Genomic DNA, 21,104 nt, shown 5'->3' on the forward strand with positions numbered 1-21,104 from the left:
TTTGTATTCCTTGTAGTCCTTCTTAGTCTACTCCTATCTAATATGGTACTACTTCCTTCTCTAGTACTATCCAACACTCTCACGCTTTTCTACACTTTATTCCTCTTTGCTACTTCTATATGCTAGTGCACATCGCCCTGCCAATTTAGTTTAAACCCTCCCCAAACACACGTGTACGTCCCTGGGAGGGCATTGCTCCTAGTCCTGTTGAGGTGCAACCCGTCCCTTTTGAATAGGTGCCTCCTCCTGCACATGGCACTGGGAGTAATCCAGAGATTACAACCTTCGAGGTCCTACTTTTTAACTTCCTCCCTAGCTCCTGAAAATCTCATTGCAGGACTTTAATACCTGCTCTCTTCATGTCGTTGGCACCGATATGTACCAGATCTTCTGGCTCACTCTCTTTCCCCTGCAGAATATTATACATGCTCTCCATGATGTCCTTTACCCTGGCACTAAGGAGGCATAACAGCAAGGAGTGATGTCAGAGGATAGCAGCTAAGTGATTGGTTGGTGAGTTTTTACGTTTTTTTTCTCTCTAATCTAAGGTAGTCGTTTAAACTAGAACTGGGAAACTATAATGTACGGTATTAAATTTGCAGCTTAGATTCACGGTGGCGGTTTCAGAAATGCCAGTCTGTCCCCTAACTATGAAATATCCTATATGACTGCATTTGCTGTTTCCTCCTGTGCAGTCCCTTGCCCATTGGTGCCATGGCGTGGACTGCACTCTTTCAAGGTGTTGTCACTCCCAGCAGTCTCCGAAGCTGAGTACTGGTTTGAGAGGGGCCTCGAACACTCCTGCACTTCCGGCCTCTTCTTACTCTTCCGGATGGCCACCCATCTACTATCCTGAACTCTCCCTGCCTGTGGGACGACCACCTCCTAGAATATATGATCCAGAAAATCTACTGCTCCCTGATGCTCTACAGTGACTGCAGCTGCCCATCAAGCTAGGAAATCCTGAGCTCGAGCTCAAGCAGCTGGAGATACTTTTTACACATGTGGTTCCCAAGGCACATGAAGTGTCTTGAAGTTCCCACATGGCACAGGAATTGCAAGCAACAGGTCTCAGCTGCTCATCCATGATTTAAGAGAAATGTCTCTCTTCCCTCTTTTATAATCTAGTTAATATCTTGTGTAAACTATTAATTTTAATTGAAATGCCTCTTGATCTGCTCTGTACGAATGCTCTTATTAATTTAGTTGCTGTTATACTTACCCCGATTGGAATTCTATTAATTAATCCAAGCTGTAAATTTAATACTGTACTTTATAGTTTTCCAGTGCTAATTTAAATGACTACCTTAGATTAGAGAGGAAAAAAAACCATGTAAAGCTCAACTACCAATCACCTGGCTGCTATCTTCTGACACCAGTCCTTGTTTTTTTTGGAAAACGACATGGGAGGTCCACTCTTTTCCTGCTCTGATTTATCAGCCACTGCTACTGCTCGGTCTCACTGTCCCCACTCCCTCACTTGGACCGCTCCCTCACTTGGACCGTTCCTTGTTTTGTAAAAGACCAGAACAGCACTTCTATCTTCACTGCACTGAATTTCCTCACTGATCAAACCCTAAGTTACGTACTATGTCACAGCAGTACTCCATTGAGCTGGACTTCATGCTAATAACTTTGTGCATGAACAAAAAACCTCCTGTATTTATACTATCAGACATTTCCAAGACCTGAGTCAGCCTCTGCTGACCAGGCAATCCATTCTGACTAGCTAACTGTGCAGTTGAATTGAATTTATTCATGTAAAAAAGTTTACAGAATCTTCCAGGTTTTGGCAGTTTTTTGTTTGCTAATTCAAGTCAATTTATTCAGTTAATGTAACTTAATAAGGATGAACACTGCTTAAATGAAAATAAAATATAAGACAAATGCAGAATTCAAAACACTCGGGATTGGAATGCCAGCTAGAAACCTCTTTCATATTAGGAACCAAATATCAGTGAGATATTGGCCGAGATTTTATCCAGGCGACAGGGCTCTCGACCATAGGCAAAAGCGTCGGTGACAGCCCTGTGTTGTCCCCTCTGGGGAAGGCCTGCTGGATCAAGTGTCAATTAGGCGCATAAGCCAATCAGAGGCCGACAGCTCTTTAACTGAGCGGTGCCACCTCAGAGGCGGTGGCTGCTGCCAGTGGAGCATGTTAGAAATGCTGGAATCAGGCCACATATAAGTCTCAGCAGGAGGGGTTTCGGGGGTTGGAGATTACAGGGGATGGGGTGTAGGGGGGTCAGCAGCAAAGGCAGAGGTCCCTCACCAAGTGCCTTTTAACAAAGGCCAAACCCCGTCCCTCCCACCCTCAACCCTCAGAGCTGGCAAGCAACCCACACAGGTTTGCTTCACATGTTCCCCATGGGGTTCAGGCCTACCCGCTGCTGGGCTAATTCTCAACTGGCAGTGGGGCAGGAAGGCTGTTCAGAGACCTTCCTGCCCCGGATTTAATTTGGGTGGCGCCACCCCACCCCACCCCACCCCACCATCCCGCCTGATTATATCCTCTCCCTGCCTCCAGATCCGGCACGGGGGAAGAGCATAAAATTCCTCCCAATTAGTCCAATGATATCTGTCCTAATAAGTAAAATCTTAAAAGTTTATATTTTCTATTATGGTTGACTTGGGGTATTTTTGGTCTTGGTACAGGTAATTCTAACCGAACAGTTAAAATGGCACCTTATCATTTTAACAACAATATTTATTCCATTAATTATTTTCCTTGTTTTTTACGCAAAATGAGAGATGCAAAAATATAACGCACTTTCCACAAATGTAAAATGCATGAAACAATGATGTAATGATGAAAGGTATCAAACATTCTTTTTACCCCAAGATTTAAATGATGGAATATTGCATTGAAGAACATAACTGGCTCAGTTGGTGGAGGTGGGAGGGTGCGAGAGGTGAGGCTTTCTCTAACAGTTCTGCACATTTCATTTTGTGGTTTCAGAGAAGTTTACAATAGAAGGGAAAGAAATGCAATGTTGCAAAAAATTCATGGTTCAAACATTTGTAAATCAAAAGGATTTTTAATTCAACATTAGAAAGTGTAATTCAACATATCTAGGTCATTAAGATTTAAGACAATGTTCAGATCACTTTTATTTTCCTCCTGCGAAGGTCTTCACCTTTTAATGTAAACTTATTGTTTGATAGGTCATAAGACATACCAGAATTATTTCTGTTGCAAGAAAGTTCATGATTAATACAGCAGTTTAAAACAGAACAATTGATGCAACCACAAATTTCAATTTTAAGAATACATTACCTCCATACCTTAAGAGGAATGAGTCTCTCTGTATTCATTTCTAAACTAAGACCTGCACAAGCTGGCAAATGATGATTAAAGGGGATCAATACGCAACTAAGGATGAAATGGAATGGTGGAAAGTTTGAGCAGTTAAGATAATTCAACATATTCAGGTCAGATGAACAAGCACTTTGAACTTGCCAGATCTATGAAACTGTTATCTTTTTGTAGTAGCAGACCAGTTACCAGTCCCTCTCTTTCATTGAAATGAGGGATGACATATACATTGTGAAAAAGACAATTAGTAACTGTGAATGGCACATTTAACAACCTTTTAAATGTATTTCGTCATGCTCCAGTAAGAGCTTACCTATGGCAGTGGTAATAAAGGAGACCAGCTCCATCTGTTTTCCATCATTGTAGAAGGCTAAATGCCAGATTCCAGAATCCAGATATCTGATGAATCCTGTCTCACGATTTGTCAGAGGGATCAAGCTTCTGTGCTGGTGGTGGAATCCCTCCAGACTTCTCACTTCCTGTGCTAGCAGACGTCTGCCATCCAATAATTCCACAAAGCCAAACTACCAGAAAAAAATGACAAAACATACTACTGTAATTGCTGCATTATAACCACAGTATACATCAATCTCAAAATATCACCTGCCCTATAGAATCAGCTTTTGTAGAAATACTGCACAAAATGCTATTCCCAAAGGCCAACTATGCAGGAGCTGACAATGGCTAACTCTGTTTAGGCAATGGTTGATGTTTTGAATTAGTCTATTCCCTTGCCTCTGATTGTCTTGTTCAGTTTTGGAATCATCATTCATTGCACTCAATCTCTGCAGATTGCAATTCCAGTTTTGCACTAATGATTCAGGCTCCTCTTCTTCAAACTGCAACATGAAAATTCTGCAGATAAAATCAACTCAATGATGTTTTTCAGATACACAGTAAAAACTACTTTGTACCAGTATAGCTGATACTTTCAAAACAAAACCAAAGTGACAGTAATACAAAGCTAAGCATCTTGATGCAGTATGCACTGCACGAAGTGTTCTGAACTGGTTGGCATCCTTCCATCAATGAAAGATGATGGACACACAGAAAACAATCCAGTTAGGTGGGGTGTCTTCTCTTGATGCACCTTTGTTGATGGCTGTGAAGACCAATCTTTGAGAGGTAGGTTCTGCTAGAGATGCTGCACCTAAAGCTGCCAAGTGATGCTGTGAGTTGTTTTTGATATTGGCACCTGAACTATGGCCAATTTAAGTAGATGGCAGTGGGAAGGGGTGGGGGGAGGGAGTGGTGGTGGTGGGGGTGTGCTGAACTTAAAAAAATCAGGAACAGATGCTAGGAATCATATAAAACTGGTGGATCCACAAATTGAAAAGAAAATCCAAGATGGAGATGAACATTTGGACCAAATGCTTAGTTTTAACCTCGCCCGAGAAAGCAAAAAATTATCACTGGTACACTTCAGGAGCTAAGCTGAACTGAACTGATCCTCAGCACAATAGGGGGTAGAGTTTCCACTTTTGTCGCAATTGCCAATTCTGGAACAAATTGCGCCCAAAATTTCACTTGTTTTGAAAAGTCTTTTTTCCCCAAATGAGTCTCTGTTAAAAACATTTGCATATTGCCAAATGCAAAATCTGCCATGAACCAGCACAATCAGGCAGCATTTCTAAACATTATTTTTTTTTCAATTTGGTTTAAAAACTTTCCTTCATACATTTAAAAGTGGTAACTTGGTGAAGTTTGATTAAAACAGTGAAAAAAGGTTCCACAAAAAATAAACAGTGTCAATCTACCATCACTGAGTAACCCAAATTTAATTTCTAAAATATATTTAAAATCATTTTCTAGTTATATTGGGGTATATTAGTCAGTTTGAGTGGATTAAAAGAAAAGTCATATTAAAAACTTTTTAACAAGGAGCATCTATGAGGGCAGCGCATTTGATGTAGTTTACCTGGATTTTAGCAAGGCCCCACATGGCAGGCTGGTCAGGATCTAAAATCGGCTCAGTGGCAGGAAGCAAAGGGTAATGGTTGATGGGCTTTTTTGTGACTAAAAGGTTGTTTCCAGTGGATTTCTGCAAGGCTCAGAACTAGGTCCCTTGCTTTTTGTAGTTTATATCAATGATTTAGTTTTAAATATAGGGGACATGATTTAGAAGTATACAGATGATACAAAAATTGGCCATGTGTTGATCGTGAGGAAGAAAGCTGTAGACTGCAGGAAGATATCAATGGATTGGTTAGACGGGCAGAAAAGTGTCAAATGAAATTCAATCCAGAGAAGTGGGAGGTAATGCATTTGGGGAAGACAAACTAAGCAAGGGAATACACAATAAATGGTAGGATACTGAGAAGTGTGCAGGAAGAAAGAGACTTTGGAGTGTATATCCACACATTCTTGAAGATTGATAAGGTAGATAAGGTCATTAAGAAGGCATATGGGATATTTTCCTTTTTTAGCTGAGGTTATACTAGAACTGCTAAAACACTTGTTAGCCAACAGCTACAGTACTGTGTACAGTTCAGGGCACCACATTACAGGAAGCATATGATAAGACTTGAGAGGGTACAGAGGAGATTTATGAAAATGTTGCCAGATCTGGGGAATTTTAACTATGAGGAAAGATTGGATAGGCGTGGGTTGTTTTCTTTGGAACAGAGGGGGCTGAGGTGTGATTTAATAGAGAGGTATAAAATTATGAGGTGTCTAGATAGAAAGTGGGATTAGGCTGGATAGCACTTTTTCTGTGGACATGGACCTGATGGGCTGAATGACCTCCTTCTGTGCTGTAAATCTCTATGATTCTATGAAAATCTACCTTTTAGTGTCCTTGTGACCAAAAGAAACAGCTTAATTTTTAAAGTCTCCCTGAAGCCCTGAAAATGAATGCAATTAGTGGAAAATCTCAATGATGATTAATTTACCCTGGGGCATGGCCAATTTTGTGGTTGACCCTGCTTACAGTGCAATGATTTCAAAACTAGCGCAAAAGATTGTGGAAACTTGATTATGCTGAAATTGCGCTTAAAATTCTGCGATTTTTTTTGCGTTGTTTATGCCAACTGCGGCCAAATTGCACTGAGAAAACCAACACAATCGAGTGGAAATTCCAGGCCTCTTAAGTGAAATTTTTACAGTGCTATTAGCTTAAACAGTGGCTCTGAGTTCTGAAATTCATGAGACATAATTTTTCATGTACATCAAGACTATAGTATATCATTACAAAAAGCTTAAGCCTAACAAGTGCTTGGGAATTTTAGATTCCACCACTCTGCTTCTGTCAAAGTTAGTACTTCACAACCATTTTTAGGGTTCAGGTAAATACATCCCAATCTAAATTGCTGATTTGTGGTTTAGAATAAATTCAGTTCTGTAGAGTTTTAGCAAAGATTTGAATCACTAATTTATGCTTCTTCTGTGGACCTTTCTCCCAGACAGTGCCATTATTTTGAACAGCACAAGTTTAAATTCAGAGTTTATCATGAATTGTGGAACCAGGATTGTGGGAGCATATTTTAAACTGAGAAATCTCTTACTTGCCCATTGATACCATGTAAAGGAAAGGGCGATTCTTTCAGTGCACCTGGAATAATAAGATGATAAACCTGTTTCTTATTAGGTTGATGATTTTGCTATGCTGCTGCACAGAGGAAATCTTCCACCCTCACTACAATTTTCCCACATACTTCCATTCCACCAGCAGAGCCAAATTAGTGAGATATAATTTCTTTTGCTCCAGTTTCTTTCAGTTGCGAGCTGTTGATCAGCACTTGGTATGTAGAAAGATGACCCAGTTGCAGTAGATGCATGAGGATTGAAAGCAAATTTTTTTTGTATGTATGAAATGGAATCAAATTGGCGCTTGGTTTTAGAAATTCTCTTCTCAATATGAATTTGAACAGAATTCAATTGACTAATTTGAAAGATACTTCAATATGGAAAGGTACTGAAGTTGTATATCTCAGTTGCTCTAGGGGTTTGAGGAAGGTTTTTCTTGGGGAATAAGTTAGCAGGTTAGACTATTGAAGAAGGCAGCAAAAATGTGTTCAAGAGATAATGGGATGCATTTCTCGAGAAAATATTGCAAGATACTGTGGATAAGTAGACACATTAGGTTGATGTATGAAAAAGACAATGACTTGTTGGACCCAATGAACATTTGTGGTTCTTAAACATTAGGATATTGTATTGTCTGGGCATTGGAGCTACTTTTGAAATTGTTACTATGGATTCTTTATTGTTTAGCAGAAAGGAAAACACAAGACTGAAATCTATTCAAAACTATGTTTCATCACAATATAACTGTAAATTAAAAACTTTCAGCTGCTTTTATAAATTGTTTAAATGTTATTAGGTGATATCCTATTCAATTCTAAACTAGAATTTCAGAATTCTAGCACTTGGCCTCAGACCTAATGTTTTGGGAGACTTCATGATAGCGGTTATATTGATTGAAAAGAGTGGTCCTGATGGGCTATTTCTTGTTCCATTTATGTGGTTTTTATGTGCTAGCTGAGAAAGATGGCACCAGCCTTGCCAAAGGTAGTTACTAGCTTCGTATTGGCCTGATCTCGATCGGTGATAACATTGTCATGGAAAGTGGAACACTGACTCATCGGTCTGAATGTCACTGATGCAAATTCTTGCTAGCCTTAACACTGAGAGATAGTTCCCTAATGACTACACTCAGAGAAAATAGGAGATTGTCGCATCTAACCAAGAGTAAACAGGCTGCACATTTTTTAAAAAGCCTGCTGGCTGATTTACTCAAATGATTGAGTTAATGTGCAATGGTATTTACCTGGGTGTGAGATGGTGGAAGGCCACGTCGACCATAAATCCCAACCAGAGCATCCTTTCCCAATGACACGTTGAATTTCAAATACATTGGGTGATCTATGAACACTTGAGTGCGCCAGAATAAGCCAGGTGGTATCTTCTGGGTGATTCTTCGCCCAACATCAATTTCTCCTGAATCTATATAGCTATCTTCTGGGATTAAATTATCTGTTTTTCCTGTGAAAATATAGCAAGAGATTTGTACTTTCTTGTTCAATGAAGAGGAAGTTGCTGCATCGAAATCTGAAGAAGCAAACTGTTTAAAAGAATTCAAGTTTAGAGCACTTTAGAAGAAAGTAGAGAAAGGGGGAGGGGAAGCAAAATCATAATATGCAGAGACAAAAACTAAATGCAGTGTTCATTACCCAGCTCTGCGCAATTATCTTAGAATCTGAGCTACTTTTTCTCACTTTCACAAATTGCTTCAGAAGCATTTTTTTAAAGAAATCTGCAATTGAGATTTTCCAAACTCAGACAAATTGTTACTAAAATTGGACCTAGCGAAACAGTGACGTTTGATTGCTGTTGGTTACAGATTGGTGAAATTACAGTTTGTTTCACTAAAATCTAGCTCTGCTAATCTCATGAACATTCCTGTGGTTTGCTATCTGAAGGTTATTGATTTTGCATCACATTACTGTACACCTATAATAACATTTAACTGCTATGACTGCCTTTTTAATATAGAGCTCTCAGGAGGCTAACTATCTGCCATTCAGGCCCAGATTTGCCTTGACATTTTCTATCTTTGGCAAAAGAATTCTCTTTGTAGTCTTATTGTGTGATTCAGAAAAACACAGGTCTATTACTCAGTTAAATATAACATTCAACTCAGGTTGCTGCTCTGCTGTTTTGTGCTGTCAGTTATAATCAGTAAAATGACTAACTTCTGTTATTGGATTTTTTTTAATAACCAGAAAGAATATCACACAAGATTCCCTTTTAATATACCTCTGTCTTCTAATGAAGTTTGTAGTGATTCTCGTTTGATGTTGTGTTGATGCTTTGGTTTTCTGAATTGACAAAAATGCTTCAATAACAGCTGTTAAAATAAATGGTCTTCAAGAAAACAACTTGGCTTTTCACAATGGATCATACTTCAATGCTTTATTTGAACCTTTACTAATGCAGTTCACGCCTGATAATCCAAAGTTGTTTCTGGTGCTAACATTTTTAAAATGATCCAGTACTTTGAATTAAGCAATATACGTAAGACAGCAGGGTGAGAATTTAATCCAAAGAAAATTAGTTATTAAATAACTTGAATTAATAAACTTTGAGTTTAATGGACAGACAGTTGGTACGACCAAGGCAGGAGGAGTGCACTGTCTTTCTCTAGTTCCACTTCTCCACAGGTCACAACATATATTTAAATGTGTACCCAGTTACCAATGTGGCCAATTATATAATCTATCTATTTTAGTTTCAGCATAAAATCCACCAACCAGGTTTCTGAAATAAACAACAAAAGTATTATTGGATTATAAAACAAGACTTAGATGAAGATGCAAAGCTTTAACACAGTTTGAAATATGACAGTAAATATATATATTCCATTCTAAATACCACACACACACACATACACACCGATTAAAGGAAAAATAAAGATGCTTTGGCCAAGTACTTGCTAATTCTTGAAGAAAAATGATAAGATATGTTATGTTCCAGATGACATACAGTCTGGCATCAGAGAACACGTCACTGGGATCTTTTTAGCAGTTTGTTCAGGTGATATCGAGAGGAAGTCTTCCAAAAGCTTCTCAGGAGAAATGTGGCATCAGGCATTACAGCTATCACAACTGGATTTATTGCAGGGTTTCTCAGAGAGGTGGAGAAAAGTTGAGCTGGGTGTTTCTTTCAGCAGGCTACAAACCCAACAGACACAAAACAGTATTAGCACTCTTGAGCACCATATGACATGTCACTTCTTCAGAAGGCACCTGTTTACTTAATTGAAGACATGTGACATCCAGTAAAAACTGTTTTTAAACAGAGTCCTTCCAGTGACCCTGCATCTATAGAATCACTTCAGTCCTCCAATGAATCCTTCTCCACAATTCTAAAACATGAGTCCCCAAAAATATTAAAAAATAGAAGTACTTTCATAACAGTATTTTTGTTGTTTAAATTGAATTTTGAAGTGAACAGGGTGGCACTATGGCGCAGTGGTTAGCACCACAGCCTCACAGCTCCAGGGACCCGGGTTCAATTCTGGGTACTGCCTGTGCAGAGTTTGCAAGTTCTCCCTGTGACCATGTGGGTTTTCGTCGGGTGCTCCGGTTTCCTCCCACCGCCAAAGACTTGCAGGTGATAGGTAAATTGGCCATTGTAAATTGCCCCTAGTGTAGGTAGGTGGGAGGGAATATTGGATTACTGTAGGGTCAGTATAAATGGGTGGTTCTTGGTCAGAACAGACTCGGTGGGCCGAAGGGCCTGTTTCAGTGCTGTATCTCTAAATAAATAAAAAATCTCCTCAAAATCCTACTCCTTGATTATGCCTTCAAGCCTTCCCCTCAATCTTTTCTATTTTTCCTCCTAAATGTAAAACAATTGCCCAGATTTTGTGATAGTAATGACAGCGAAACTGTCAGCATTCACCCTCATTACTACACTGAAATTGGTGGGCTGGAAGAGTGCACTGGCAGTGGCCCATCACGGAGCCCGACACTGGAATTGCTGGATCTGATCTTCCCGCTGGCGGTGAGGCTCCATGGCGATACCCCAAGCCGCTTGGCGACAGGACCCAAAAAGGGAAAGCTGGCGCCACTGAGGTGGGGAAGGGAGGAGCTTAAGATTTTTAGTGAAGTTGGGAGTGGGTGGGGAAATGGGGTCAACTCTGCATTTCTAGTGCAGTTGGGGAAAGGGGTGACCTCTGCACTTTGTGCAGTTGGGGAGGGGGAAGGTCAGATTTTAAATTTAAGTTATTTGGGGGGGGAGGGGAACAGGGCGGCCTTTTATTTTCTTTGTATTTGGGGGTGGGGGTTAAGGACCAGAAAAAAATTTACAGTGTATTGGGGCCAGGGAAGGGGGTTACGAGCTTCAACTGTGCAGGTCGAGCAGTCCTTTAAAAATGGCGTCAGCGCCTGTACAGTGCCAGCTAACGCCGTTGCTGGCATCACAAAGCCTGCCCCCACCACGTGATTGGGGGAGGTGGACTATCCTGCGAATGTAGATGAGCTGCCGTGTGGCAGCGAGCGGCATGCACATGCGCGCTGCCATTCTTTTTGCCTGCCACCGCTTCCAGAGACGGGAAATAAAATTCAGCCCTTAGGGTTCCCCATAATGAAATTGAGTATAAATCACTGAACGGATGCGAACTTGCCCTTTTATGCTATTAGTCTTGCTGTAAAAAAGTTATACTTTGTTGAATGACATGCAACTGGGTTTTTAATGGTACACTAAGGGCTGATTTTGTGTAAAAGGCAGGGAAGCCCGATGCCAGGGGAGGGGGGTGGAACCCCGTCTCTGCATTTTTGCGGCGCCCCCGGAGCGATCCCCTGGTGTTTGTAAATGCAAGTTTCAGGAGTCTCAAGAAAAGGACCTTGCCCCCATGAGCTGCCGACGAATCAGAGGGCCGGCAGCTCAGCAGTGCCACTAGGAGCAGTGGCCACTGCCAGTACTGCAGAGCCCTCATATCCAGGCCTCACAGAGGAACCCTGGACCCAAGTGAGGCAGGGTCACCGGGACCAGTCCAGAAGGCCCCACGATGGGGGCCAGGGGGAGGTAAGTACTGGGGAGGGGGGTGGGGAGTTGAATTGGTTTCCGGTAGGGGTCCTCCGTGGGTCACAAATTTCCCACAGAGGTGGGACCACCCTCAAGCCCACAGGCCTCTGGGTGGGAAGGCTGTTGTTGGCCTATCCCGCCCCCGAGAAGATTGCTGGGCAACAGGGAAGTGACAGGCCCTCTGACCCATTGACCCCCCCCGCCACCCGTTGCGATATGCCGTGCCCCCCCCCAACCTCTTTTCCTGCCTCTGGGGGGCCTGTAAAATCCAGCCCAAAGTTTGTAATAATTGCTGAACAGCCTCACTGACCCTGAAAAACTAATTTCATATTTGTGGAATGTCAAATTTTTCCATTATGATAAAAAAGATCATATTCTTAATTTTTTTCAAAGTTTATGATATTCCATCTTCTGTCTTCATCCCATATGCATGTCCCAATAATTTATTTTGCTCTCTGCAAAATCTTAATTAGAAGTGAAAAATTCAGTGCATTTCACTTCCTGGTTTGCTGTCTGTGAGAATACTTCAATGCTTACCCTGATTGTTGACATCATTGGGCTGAATTATCTCACCTTAGTTTTTAAACGCAAGGTGGCTTTAGTTCCTGATCTGTAACCCAGAGCCATATGTTGCATGCCTTCTGATTCAATCTTCTGGAATGCGTCCAATTAAGAAACCGACTGCAGGATTGCTGTCCACTTAAGTACGGTGAGCGGGTTGACGAGGCGTGAGGACGATTCACTGCATGCTATTGAAAGGGCAGATGGCAGCCTACATTATGGCTGCAATTAAAGGGCTGCTGAGGTAAATGCACAAAAGAGGGTGGGACAAACTAGATGTGATACAAGGCTGAAAGAACCACCAGGCATATCTTCACCCCCAGCCCTATCAGTGACAGCAGTCTCTCGGAGCTTCTCATGCAAAGGCAAGCCTCTGCCTGCAGATGACCCTCAGGCTCTCCATTTTCCTCATTTAGCATTCAGATTGCATGTCACTTTCATGCTGCTTCGACCTTCTGCTGTGCACTCGCCTCCTGTGAGTTTATGAGTTGCAGACACAGTGGGGGCCCAGAGTGATGCATGCAAGATTCCTTTGTCCTGGCAAAATGGCTGTTAATACAATCATTAACAAATTCAATTGGCTCCCCGCCCGTGTCGGGTGGGTTGCTGGCAGTGCACACAAACTGTTTCCAGGAAAAATGGGGGGTGACAGGAATGTATTAGCATGCCTGTTCAATGGCATTTTTTCTAATTCCAACTGTCCAGCCCCACCTCCAATCCTGCCTCCATGAGCCTGGGAAAATTCCCCCCATTATTGTTGGACGCCTGGAGATCACCTTGACTTGGTACCAGGTTCAAACTAATGTCAGAAAAGGAAAAGTTCACACCACAGCGATCGATAAAACTTTGTGAGCAGCTTTCTTTGAGCTCAGTCAGTGCCAAGCACTGTTGCTTTGCAGCTGACTGCGAAATTCCAGCCTTTGCGACTCCTTCCCACACATCAGGATCTCTTCTACTGGATCCTGAGCCAACTAGCAGATGCTAATGAAGCATATTTCAGATGTGTATAAAATGAATGATAAGTGTAGTTTTGAATCAAAGTACCTGATTTACAGATTTATTTTCTTGTGTACATAAACATTAAAATGCTTCCAGCAGTCTGTTCCAGCAAATATTTAAAACTACTACAGTGCAATAAACAGGAATGGACCAGACAATAGGATCAATGCCCTGGTTATCAAAACACTCTTATTCAATCTTGTAAGATGTCCTTTGGAGTGCAGTTCATTCAGTACGTCTACTCGTGTTACCAAGACAAGTATCTTACTTTTAGAGTTTTTTTGACAATTGCAAACATAAAACATGGTTTTACAAATAAATTACATTCCTAATATCATAGCATAATCTATAATTTCTTCATCTTAAGTATAAATGTCTGATAAGAGGCCATAGATGGGCCACATAGCAAGTCAACATGTTGCAGTGGTGACAGCCCTTTATATTTGCTTTTCCTTCGATCAATATCATGAATTAGTTTCAAGTATAACCTAAAGATGTATCACTTAGTGCTGCCTCTAAGTCACCCAACCTCTGCCCAGTGCAGCCTCTTCTTGCTTTGACTTGCACTACTACAGCACTTGTGACATCTCCTTGAATTTCAATTTTGCCCATCCTCATCTTTTGTTTCTCACTGACATCTAATTTCACCTCCTCCTCACTCATCCCTTCTAGTTTCCCTCTTACATATTTCTACTCCAAGTGCCAATTGAAAGGAAATGCATATTCTTATGGTCATTCAAAAACAACAACTTGCTTTTATGTAGCACCTTTAAATGTAGTGTAATATCTCAAGAGGAGTGTAATCAAACAAAACTTGACACTGAAATTTATAAGGAGATATTAGGATACATGAGCAAAACCTTGGTCAAAAAGGTAGGTTTGAAGGAGCATCTTAAAGGAGGAGAGACAGGTAGAGAGGCAGAGAGGTTTAGGGAGGGAATTCCAGAACTTGGGCTTCAAGTTCAGGCCTCAGTGGTTAGCACCGCAGCCTCACAGCTCCCCGGGTTCGATTCTGGGTACTCCCTGTGTGGAGTTTGCAAGTTCTCCCTGTGACCGCGTGGGTTTTTGCCGGGTGCTCCGGTTTCCTCCCACAGCCAAAGACTTGCAGGTTGATGGGTAAATTGGCCATTGTAAATTGCCCCTAGTGTAGGTAGGTGGTAGGGGAATTGTGGGGATGTGGTAGGAATATGGGACTAATGTCTTTCTTTTCTTTTCTTCTTTCTTTCTTTTGGGCCTCCTTATCTCGAGAGACAATGGATACGCGCCTGGAGGTGGTCAGTGGTTTGTGAAGCAGCGCCTGGAGTGGCTATAAAGGCCAATTCTAGAGTGACAGGCTTTTCCACAGGTGCTGCAGAGAAATTTGTTTGTCGGGGCTGTTGCACAGTTGGCTCTCCCCTTGCGCCTCTGTCTTTTTTCCTGCCAACTACTAAGTCTCTTCGACTCGCCACATTTTAGCCCCGTCTTTATGGCTGCCCGCCAGCTCTGGCGAACGCTGGCAACTGACTCCCACGACTTGTGATCAATGTCACAGGATTTCATGTCGCGTTTGCAGACGTCTTTAGAGCGGAGACATGGACGGCCGGTGGGTCTGATACCAGTGGCAAGCTCGCTGTACAATGTGTCTTTGGGGATCCTGCCATGCGGCTCACATGGCCAAGCCATCTCAAGCGCCGCTGACTCACTAGTGTGTACAAGCTGGGGATGTTGGCCGCCTCGAGGACTTCTGTGTTGGAGATACGGTCCTGCCACCTGATGCCAAGTATTCTCCGGAGGCAGCGAAGATGGAATGAATTGAGACGTCGCTCTTGGCTGACATACGTTGTCCAGGCCTCGCTGCCATCGAGCAAGGTACTGAGGACACAGGCCTGATACACTCGGACTTTTGTGTTCCGTGTCAGTGCGCCATTTTCCCACACTCTCTTGGCCAGTCTGGACATAGCAGTGGAAACCTTTCCCATGCGCTTGTTGATTTCTGCATCTAGAGACAGGTTACTGGTGATAGTTGAGCCTAGGTAGGTGAACTCTTGAACCACTTCCAGAGCGTGGTCGCCAATATTGATGGATGGAGCATTTCTGACATCCTGCCCCATGATGTTTGTTTTTTTGAGGCTGATGGTTAGGCCAAATTCATTGCAGGCAGCCGCAAACCTGTCGATGATACTCTGCAGGCACTCTTCAGTGTGAGATGTTAAAGCAGCATTGTCAGCAAAGAGGAGTTCCCTGATGAGGACATTCCGTACTTTGGACTTCGCTCTTAGACGGGCAAGGTTGAACAACCTGCCCCCTGATCTTGTGTGGAGGAAAATTCCTTCTTCAGAGGACTTGAACGCATGTGAAAGCAGCAAGGAGAAGAAAATCCCAAAAAGTGTGGGTGCGAGAACACAGCCCTGTTTCACGCCACTCCGGATAGGAAAGGGCTCTGAGGAGGAGCCACCATGTTGAATTGTGCCTTTCATATTGTCATGGAATGAGGTGATGATACTTAGTAGCTTTGGTGGGCATCCAATCTTTTCTAGTAGTCTGAAGAGACCACGTCTGCTGACGAGGTCAAAGGCTTTGGTGAGATCAATGAAAGCAATGCAGAGGGGCATCTGTTGTTCACGGCATTTCTCCTGTATCTGACGAAGGGAGAACAGCATGTCAACGGTCGATCTCTCTGCACGAAAGCCACACTGTGCCTCAGGATTAATGTAGGATTAGTATAAATGGGTGGTTGATGGTCGGCACAGACTCGGTGGGCCGAAGGGCCTGTTTCAGTGCTGTATCTCTAAATAAATAAAAATAAAAGCCCTGCTACTTGTCATAGCTATTTGGAAACGGCTAACTTCAGTCTCTAGTAGCTAAAAATGATCTCTTGCTCTGCTCACGAGATTTATCTGTTATCTCCATTGCTTTCTTAACCTTGTTAAGGCTTGAAATTAACTTCTGAAATTTTTGTGAAGAACACTGAATTTATCAACTCCAACTTCACCTCTGCTCAAATTCTTGGCAACTTCAATATTCATCATCAGTAACAATACACTTCACTTTCCAGTTGTGTGTTTGGGAAGTGATTTGCTCTCCTGTCATTAAGAATTTGCCAATCCATCTGATCTGATTATCTTGATAATTCACCCAAACTCCGAAAACCATTTTTTTGTGTTAGGCATGGCGCAGTGGTAGCATACTCAGCTCCCAGTCAGAAGCTTGTGCACAAGATTTAGGCTGACACTTCAGTGCAGCTTTTCTGATAAGACATTAAACCAAGACTTCATCTGCCCTCTCAGGTGGACCTAAAAGAACCCATAGCACTATTTCAAAGATGAGCAGGGGAGTTCTCCTGATATCCTGGTCAATATTTATCCCTCAACCAATATCACTAACAAAAATGAATTGTCTGGTTATTATCACATTACTGTTCGTAGGACCTTGCTGTTTGCAAATTGGATGCTGCATTTCCAACATTGTGACAATGACTATACTTCAAACGTATTTCATTGGCTGTGAACCACTTTAGAGCAGCCTGACGTCATGAACGGCTCTATATAAATGCAATCCTTTATCCCTGCAATCCTAACCCTTATATTATACCTATCTCCTTATCATTGCGGTACTCTGTCCACCATTTAAGCTCTTGCTGAAAATCCTGCAACAAATCACACTGTGAACGCCTGTTTCCTTTATGGCACTATAAGGTAACCAACTTGGACAATTGCCGATAATTCTTTGCTGCTTTGCCTAGCCCAGCTGCTGCTTCCTGTCTCCTGATCTTTCCATTTGCGGCAGCAAAGTAACTGATGTAATTCTAGACGGCAGGGACGATTTCATACTTCATTGTAACTCTTCCGTCTGATGTGGTACTCCATCTTGGTTAAATCACACGAGCTGTTCTCTCTCTGGTAAAAATTTTGCCTATGGCATTTAGCATCTTGATCAGTCTGAAGTATTATGCAACAAAATTATCTCTGCTCACAACGTCTGTCAGTCCATTATGAGTATTGCTGAATGTCGCTTTGTCGAAAAGCTATTGTCTTTCTGCCTTTCCAGCAGCTGCTCATTCAGATCCTTTGCCAAATTGTCAATGATAACTTCTGTGAATCCTGCTTTCTTTACTTCTCCTGCCCTAATCAAGGATTGTCTAGCTATCCTAAAGAGAACATCACTCTTTCTGGCTTACATTCCTGCTGCAATCTAATAGTAATGATCTTGGTGAAGGACTTTCCTTCACTGTTTCACTTTGTTCAACCATTATGATTGAAATTTTATTCCTGTCAGCTTCCCCACTCTCTGGACTGTTGCCTATAGCAACAGTCTCATTACAAGGCTACCTTCTTTAACTCATTTTACCCAGATCTCAGAATTGTTGAAGTCTTTCCTTCCTCCTATGTTCATTATATTTAAAACCAAAGCTTTAGATTATCTAATCACTGCTTCCATTTCTACTGCATCGTCTCTATTACTGTTTTTGAAACTTGGTGGGGTCCTGCATTGTGAGACATCATCAAGTTAACAAAAAAAATTTAAGAAGTGTAAAAATGGGAAGAAAACTATGTTTGCATTATGTGTACATGGCAAGTGATGTCACACATAAGACAGATGGTATTTTGATTCAAGCTAATCCCAGGCTTTGAAACTCAGCTCAGATCTGAACAATAATAAAATGCATAGCACCTGTCATTTTACAACAAATCTAAATAGAATTAATATTCCAACCCAGTCAGTCAATTCTCTCTAATTCAGGTGGACATGCCTCTTGCTCTGCAATCCACAGACATGGCAAGGCACACATTACAGCTCAGCAAAAAGGAAGGCAAACATGACTGAGAAATAAGTACTTTTAAAACTTTCATACAGTTTCCTTTGTGTCAGTCCTGTTGTGTCACTCAAAACTGGATCTGCCCATTTGGCAAGAAATGGAAATTCTGTATCAAATGAAAGATACCCACTATTCAATATGTAAAGTGATTTAGAAAAGTTTGCATTTACATAGCGACTTGCACATTCTCAGGAAATCCCAAAGTACTTTATAGGCAATAGAGTACTTTTGCAGTATCGTCACGGTCTATACTTTGAAATGTAAAATGAGGGCAACGAACCTATGGGTTGACAATATATAACATATAAGTGAATAAATTTTTTTTCTTGAAGGAACATTGGGCTGGATTTTATCACCCATGAAGAGACGGGCTAGGAGGTGGGAGGCATAAAATAGTGAAGGAAGGTGGAGGGGTGAAGTGCCCGTCGCCTTCCCAGCACCAATGAATTCTACCAGGGCGGGGAAGCTTGAGGACTGCCTTCCCATCCAGAGGCTGACTGAGGCCTTTAAGTAGCCAATTAAGGGCCTCTTCCCGCTGCCGCTGTTATTTTACGTTGGGAGGCCACATAGTAAAAGCTGGCAGCCTCCCTGCAGGCTGTGGGAGGAGGGGGTGTAGGGTCCTCCTCCTGATCGGGCACCCTGTAGTAAAGGCCGGCTACCCAACCCGAACCCGACGACATGTGTCGGGTTCAGTTCGGGTCAGGTTGCACTTCTGGGTCAGGCATTCAGGCTCGGGTCAGGACAGGCTGGGTCGGACCTGCTTTATCACAACCTCAGGTAAGTGGTTCCAATGGTTATGTACTTTTTGGGCTTGAAAGATGGTTTTGTTACAGTTGCTTGTGCAGATAAGCAACAAAGTGAAAAACAGAAGGTAGTTTAACTGATGGTCGGGTCGGGCGAGGGAAAAAGTGGAAGGACTCGGGCCGGGTCAGGCTCCGGGTCATATGTGGTTCTGTTGGGCTCGGGTCAGGTTTCATTTGCAGACCTGAGCCGGCCTTTACCCTGTAGCCCATGGAGGGCACTCCCAGCAGCAAGGGTCCCTCCCTGCTAAAAGACCACCCCCCCCCCGACCCTCGCTGGGACCTGCCTGAGTGGCCTCGGTGAGCCGGCCCCACTCATCTGTCTCCGAGGGCCTCCTCCATGGCTACTGCTCCGGGTCTCCTTCAGTACCAGCAGTGGCCATTTTTCCCAGTGGTGCTGCTGGGACTGCTGAGTTGCCAGCCAATTAAAAACCTCTCTAACTGGCCGGCAGCTCTTGGATCTTCTCCCATTAAAGGGGATGGCAACCCCAACAACGGGAAGTTAATTGCCTGCCCACCATTGAATTCAGCCAGGGATCTGATAAATGTCTGAAGAGCGGTTGGCCCCACCTTCTGGCCCGTCGTCAGGACCCCCGCTGCCAAAATAAAATCCAGCCCATTCAGACATTTTCTAACAACCAACCTGATGAACAATTATTTAAACACAATCCCTACTAGTGACATCTACTGGCAGAGAACTATCAAATCAAAATAATGGCAAGAAATTTTGAATTGCAAATCAAAAATTCTTCCTAATTCAATACCAAGAGAGCCGTGTTAACAGCATAGACAGCAGATTCAAGAAATGGGCTGTCATCTTGCATTAATATGTTGTAGGATAGTAAGTTTGGAATTTAAGAAACAGTCCAATTTGAATGATATCCAACCCAGTGCCAGCATTGGAGTATTTTTCTATTTTCACAGCAGTGCTTTTCAACAACTTGGAAACCTGAACAATTTTTGGCATATGCTGTTATTGTCTGACTCCATGACTGCCACTGTGTACAATGTTTCCGGACCAGCCCTTTGTTTACATGAATAAGTCATGGACATAAAATAATATTGCTCCATTAAAATGTAATCCACCGCAATACATGTACACTGAATACAGCGTATACTAATTTGACAAAAGCTCACAAGGGATTATAATATTTTTCAAGAATCAGCAAACTCTTTTCAAAATATGTTTTGTAACAATAAGAAAGCAGAAAAATATTAAAAGGGAACATTGTGTGTACAGTTCTAAAAATATAATTTACAAATATAGACTTGTATATCAAACAAAGTACACTGCAGATTTAAAAGCAGTTTCATAGTATTGATTATGTTTACAGTAGACCATACCTTCACTTGTTCCTTTTCCTTTCCTCTCAGGCAAGCCTAAACCTGTGCCACCAGAGGGAGACAATGTGACGTCCGTTGGCACTGGCCAACTGCTGGCTTTGTTCTCACCGATCTGATACATCTGCCCTTCCATCGGCTGCAGGTGCCAGTTTAGGCCAAACAGGTGCATGGCTGTGATAGCAATGAGAAAAGTCATCTTTTTCTGGCTGGATCACTGCAGGTGTTCTGGATAAATTAGGCACCGATGTACAGTACAGTGAGGTGGCCTGGAGTGGGGCTTTTCTATATTTTAAGTTATTTGCTGTCTGTAAGTAATCCGTGTAATTATCCAGTTACTTCCACAAAGTTGCGGTGCAAAATTGTAGGAAACTGGAAAGTGTGACTTGTGTCATACATGATATAGCACTTTATAGGGTTTCAGTAGTAAAATTAGTTGTTACAGAGGCCGACAAAGGCATATCACATAGGTTACAGAACCTTGTACATTGTGTTACATTTTGGTAGTAGCTTTCTTTTTAATTATTGGTAATGATGTTTTACTTTGTATCTTGCTTGACTTGTCACTGCTCTTGTGTAACGATACCAGAGTTCACAAAGTTGTACAGTTTGTGCAATTTGTCAAATCAATTTCTCTCAATGCTAAAGGGAAGCTTCATAGATGTGTTCCGTGGTACATTATGGCAGGATAATTTAACTTTGGCAGGTAGCCAAAACGGGTGATAGCAGATGAAAAATCGGGCAGAGTATATTTGGTTGACCT

The 21,104-nt window shown here is 42.2% G+C and overlaps 1 protein-coding gene across 1 annotated transcript in view; it reads right to left on the reverse strand.

Annotated features, from left to right (window-relative positions):
- The window catches only part of tenm4 (teneurin transmembrane protein 4), a 537,020-nt gene that overhangs the window by 229,986 nt on the left and 285,930 nt on the right, over positions 1–21,104 (reverse strand). Inside the window, exons 6-8 of the mRNA XM_068033916.1 lie at positions 20,345–20,515; positions 8,085–8,299; positions 3,630–3,840 (exon numbers count right to left, since the gene is read on the reverse strand). Of these exons, the coding sequence (XP_067890017.1) occupies positions 3,630–3,840; positions 8,085–8,299; positions 20,345–20,515 (597 nt within the window). The remainder of the gene's footprint in view (positions 1–3,629; positions 3,841–8,084; positions 8,300–20,344; positions 20,516–21,104) is intronic.

Source organism: Heterodontus francisci, chromosome 6, assembly GCF_036365525.1.
Source record: "Heterodontus francisci isolate sHetFra1 chromosome 6, sHetFra1.hap1, whole genome shotgun sequence".
NCBI classification, from domain to species: domain Eukaryota; kingdom Metazoa; phylum Chordata; class Chondrichthyes; order Heterodontiformes; family Heterodontidae; genus Heterodontus; species Heterodontus francisci.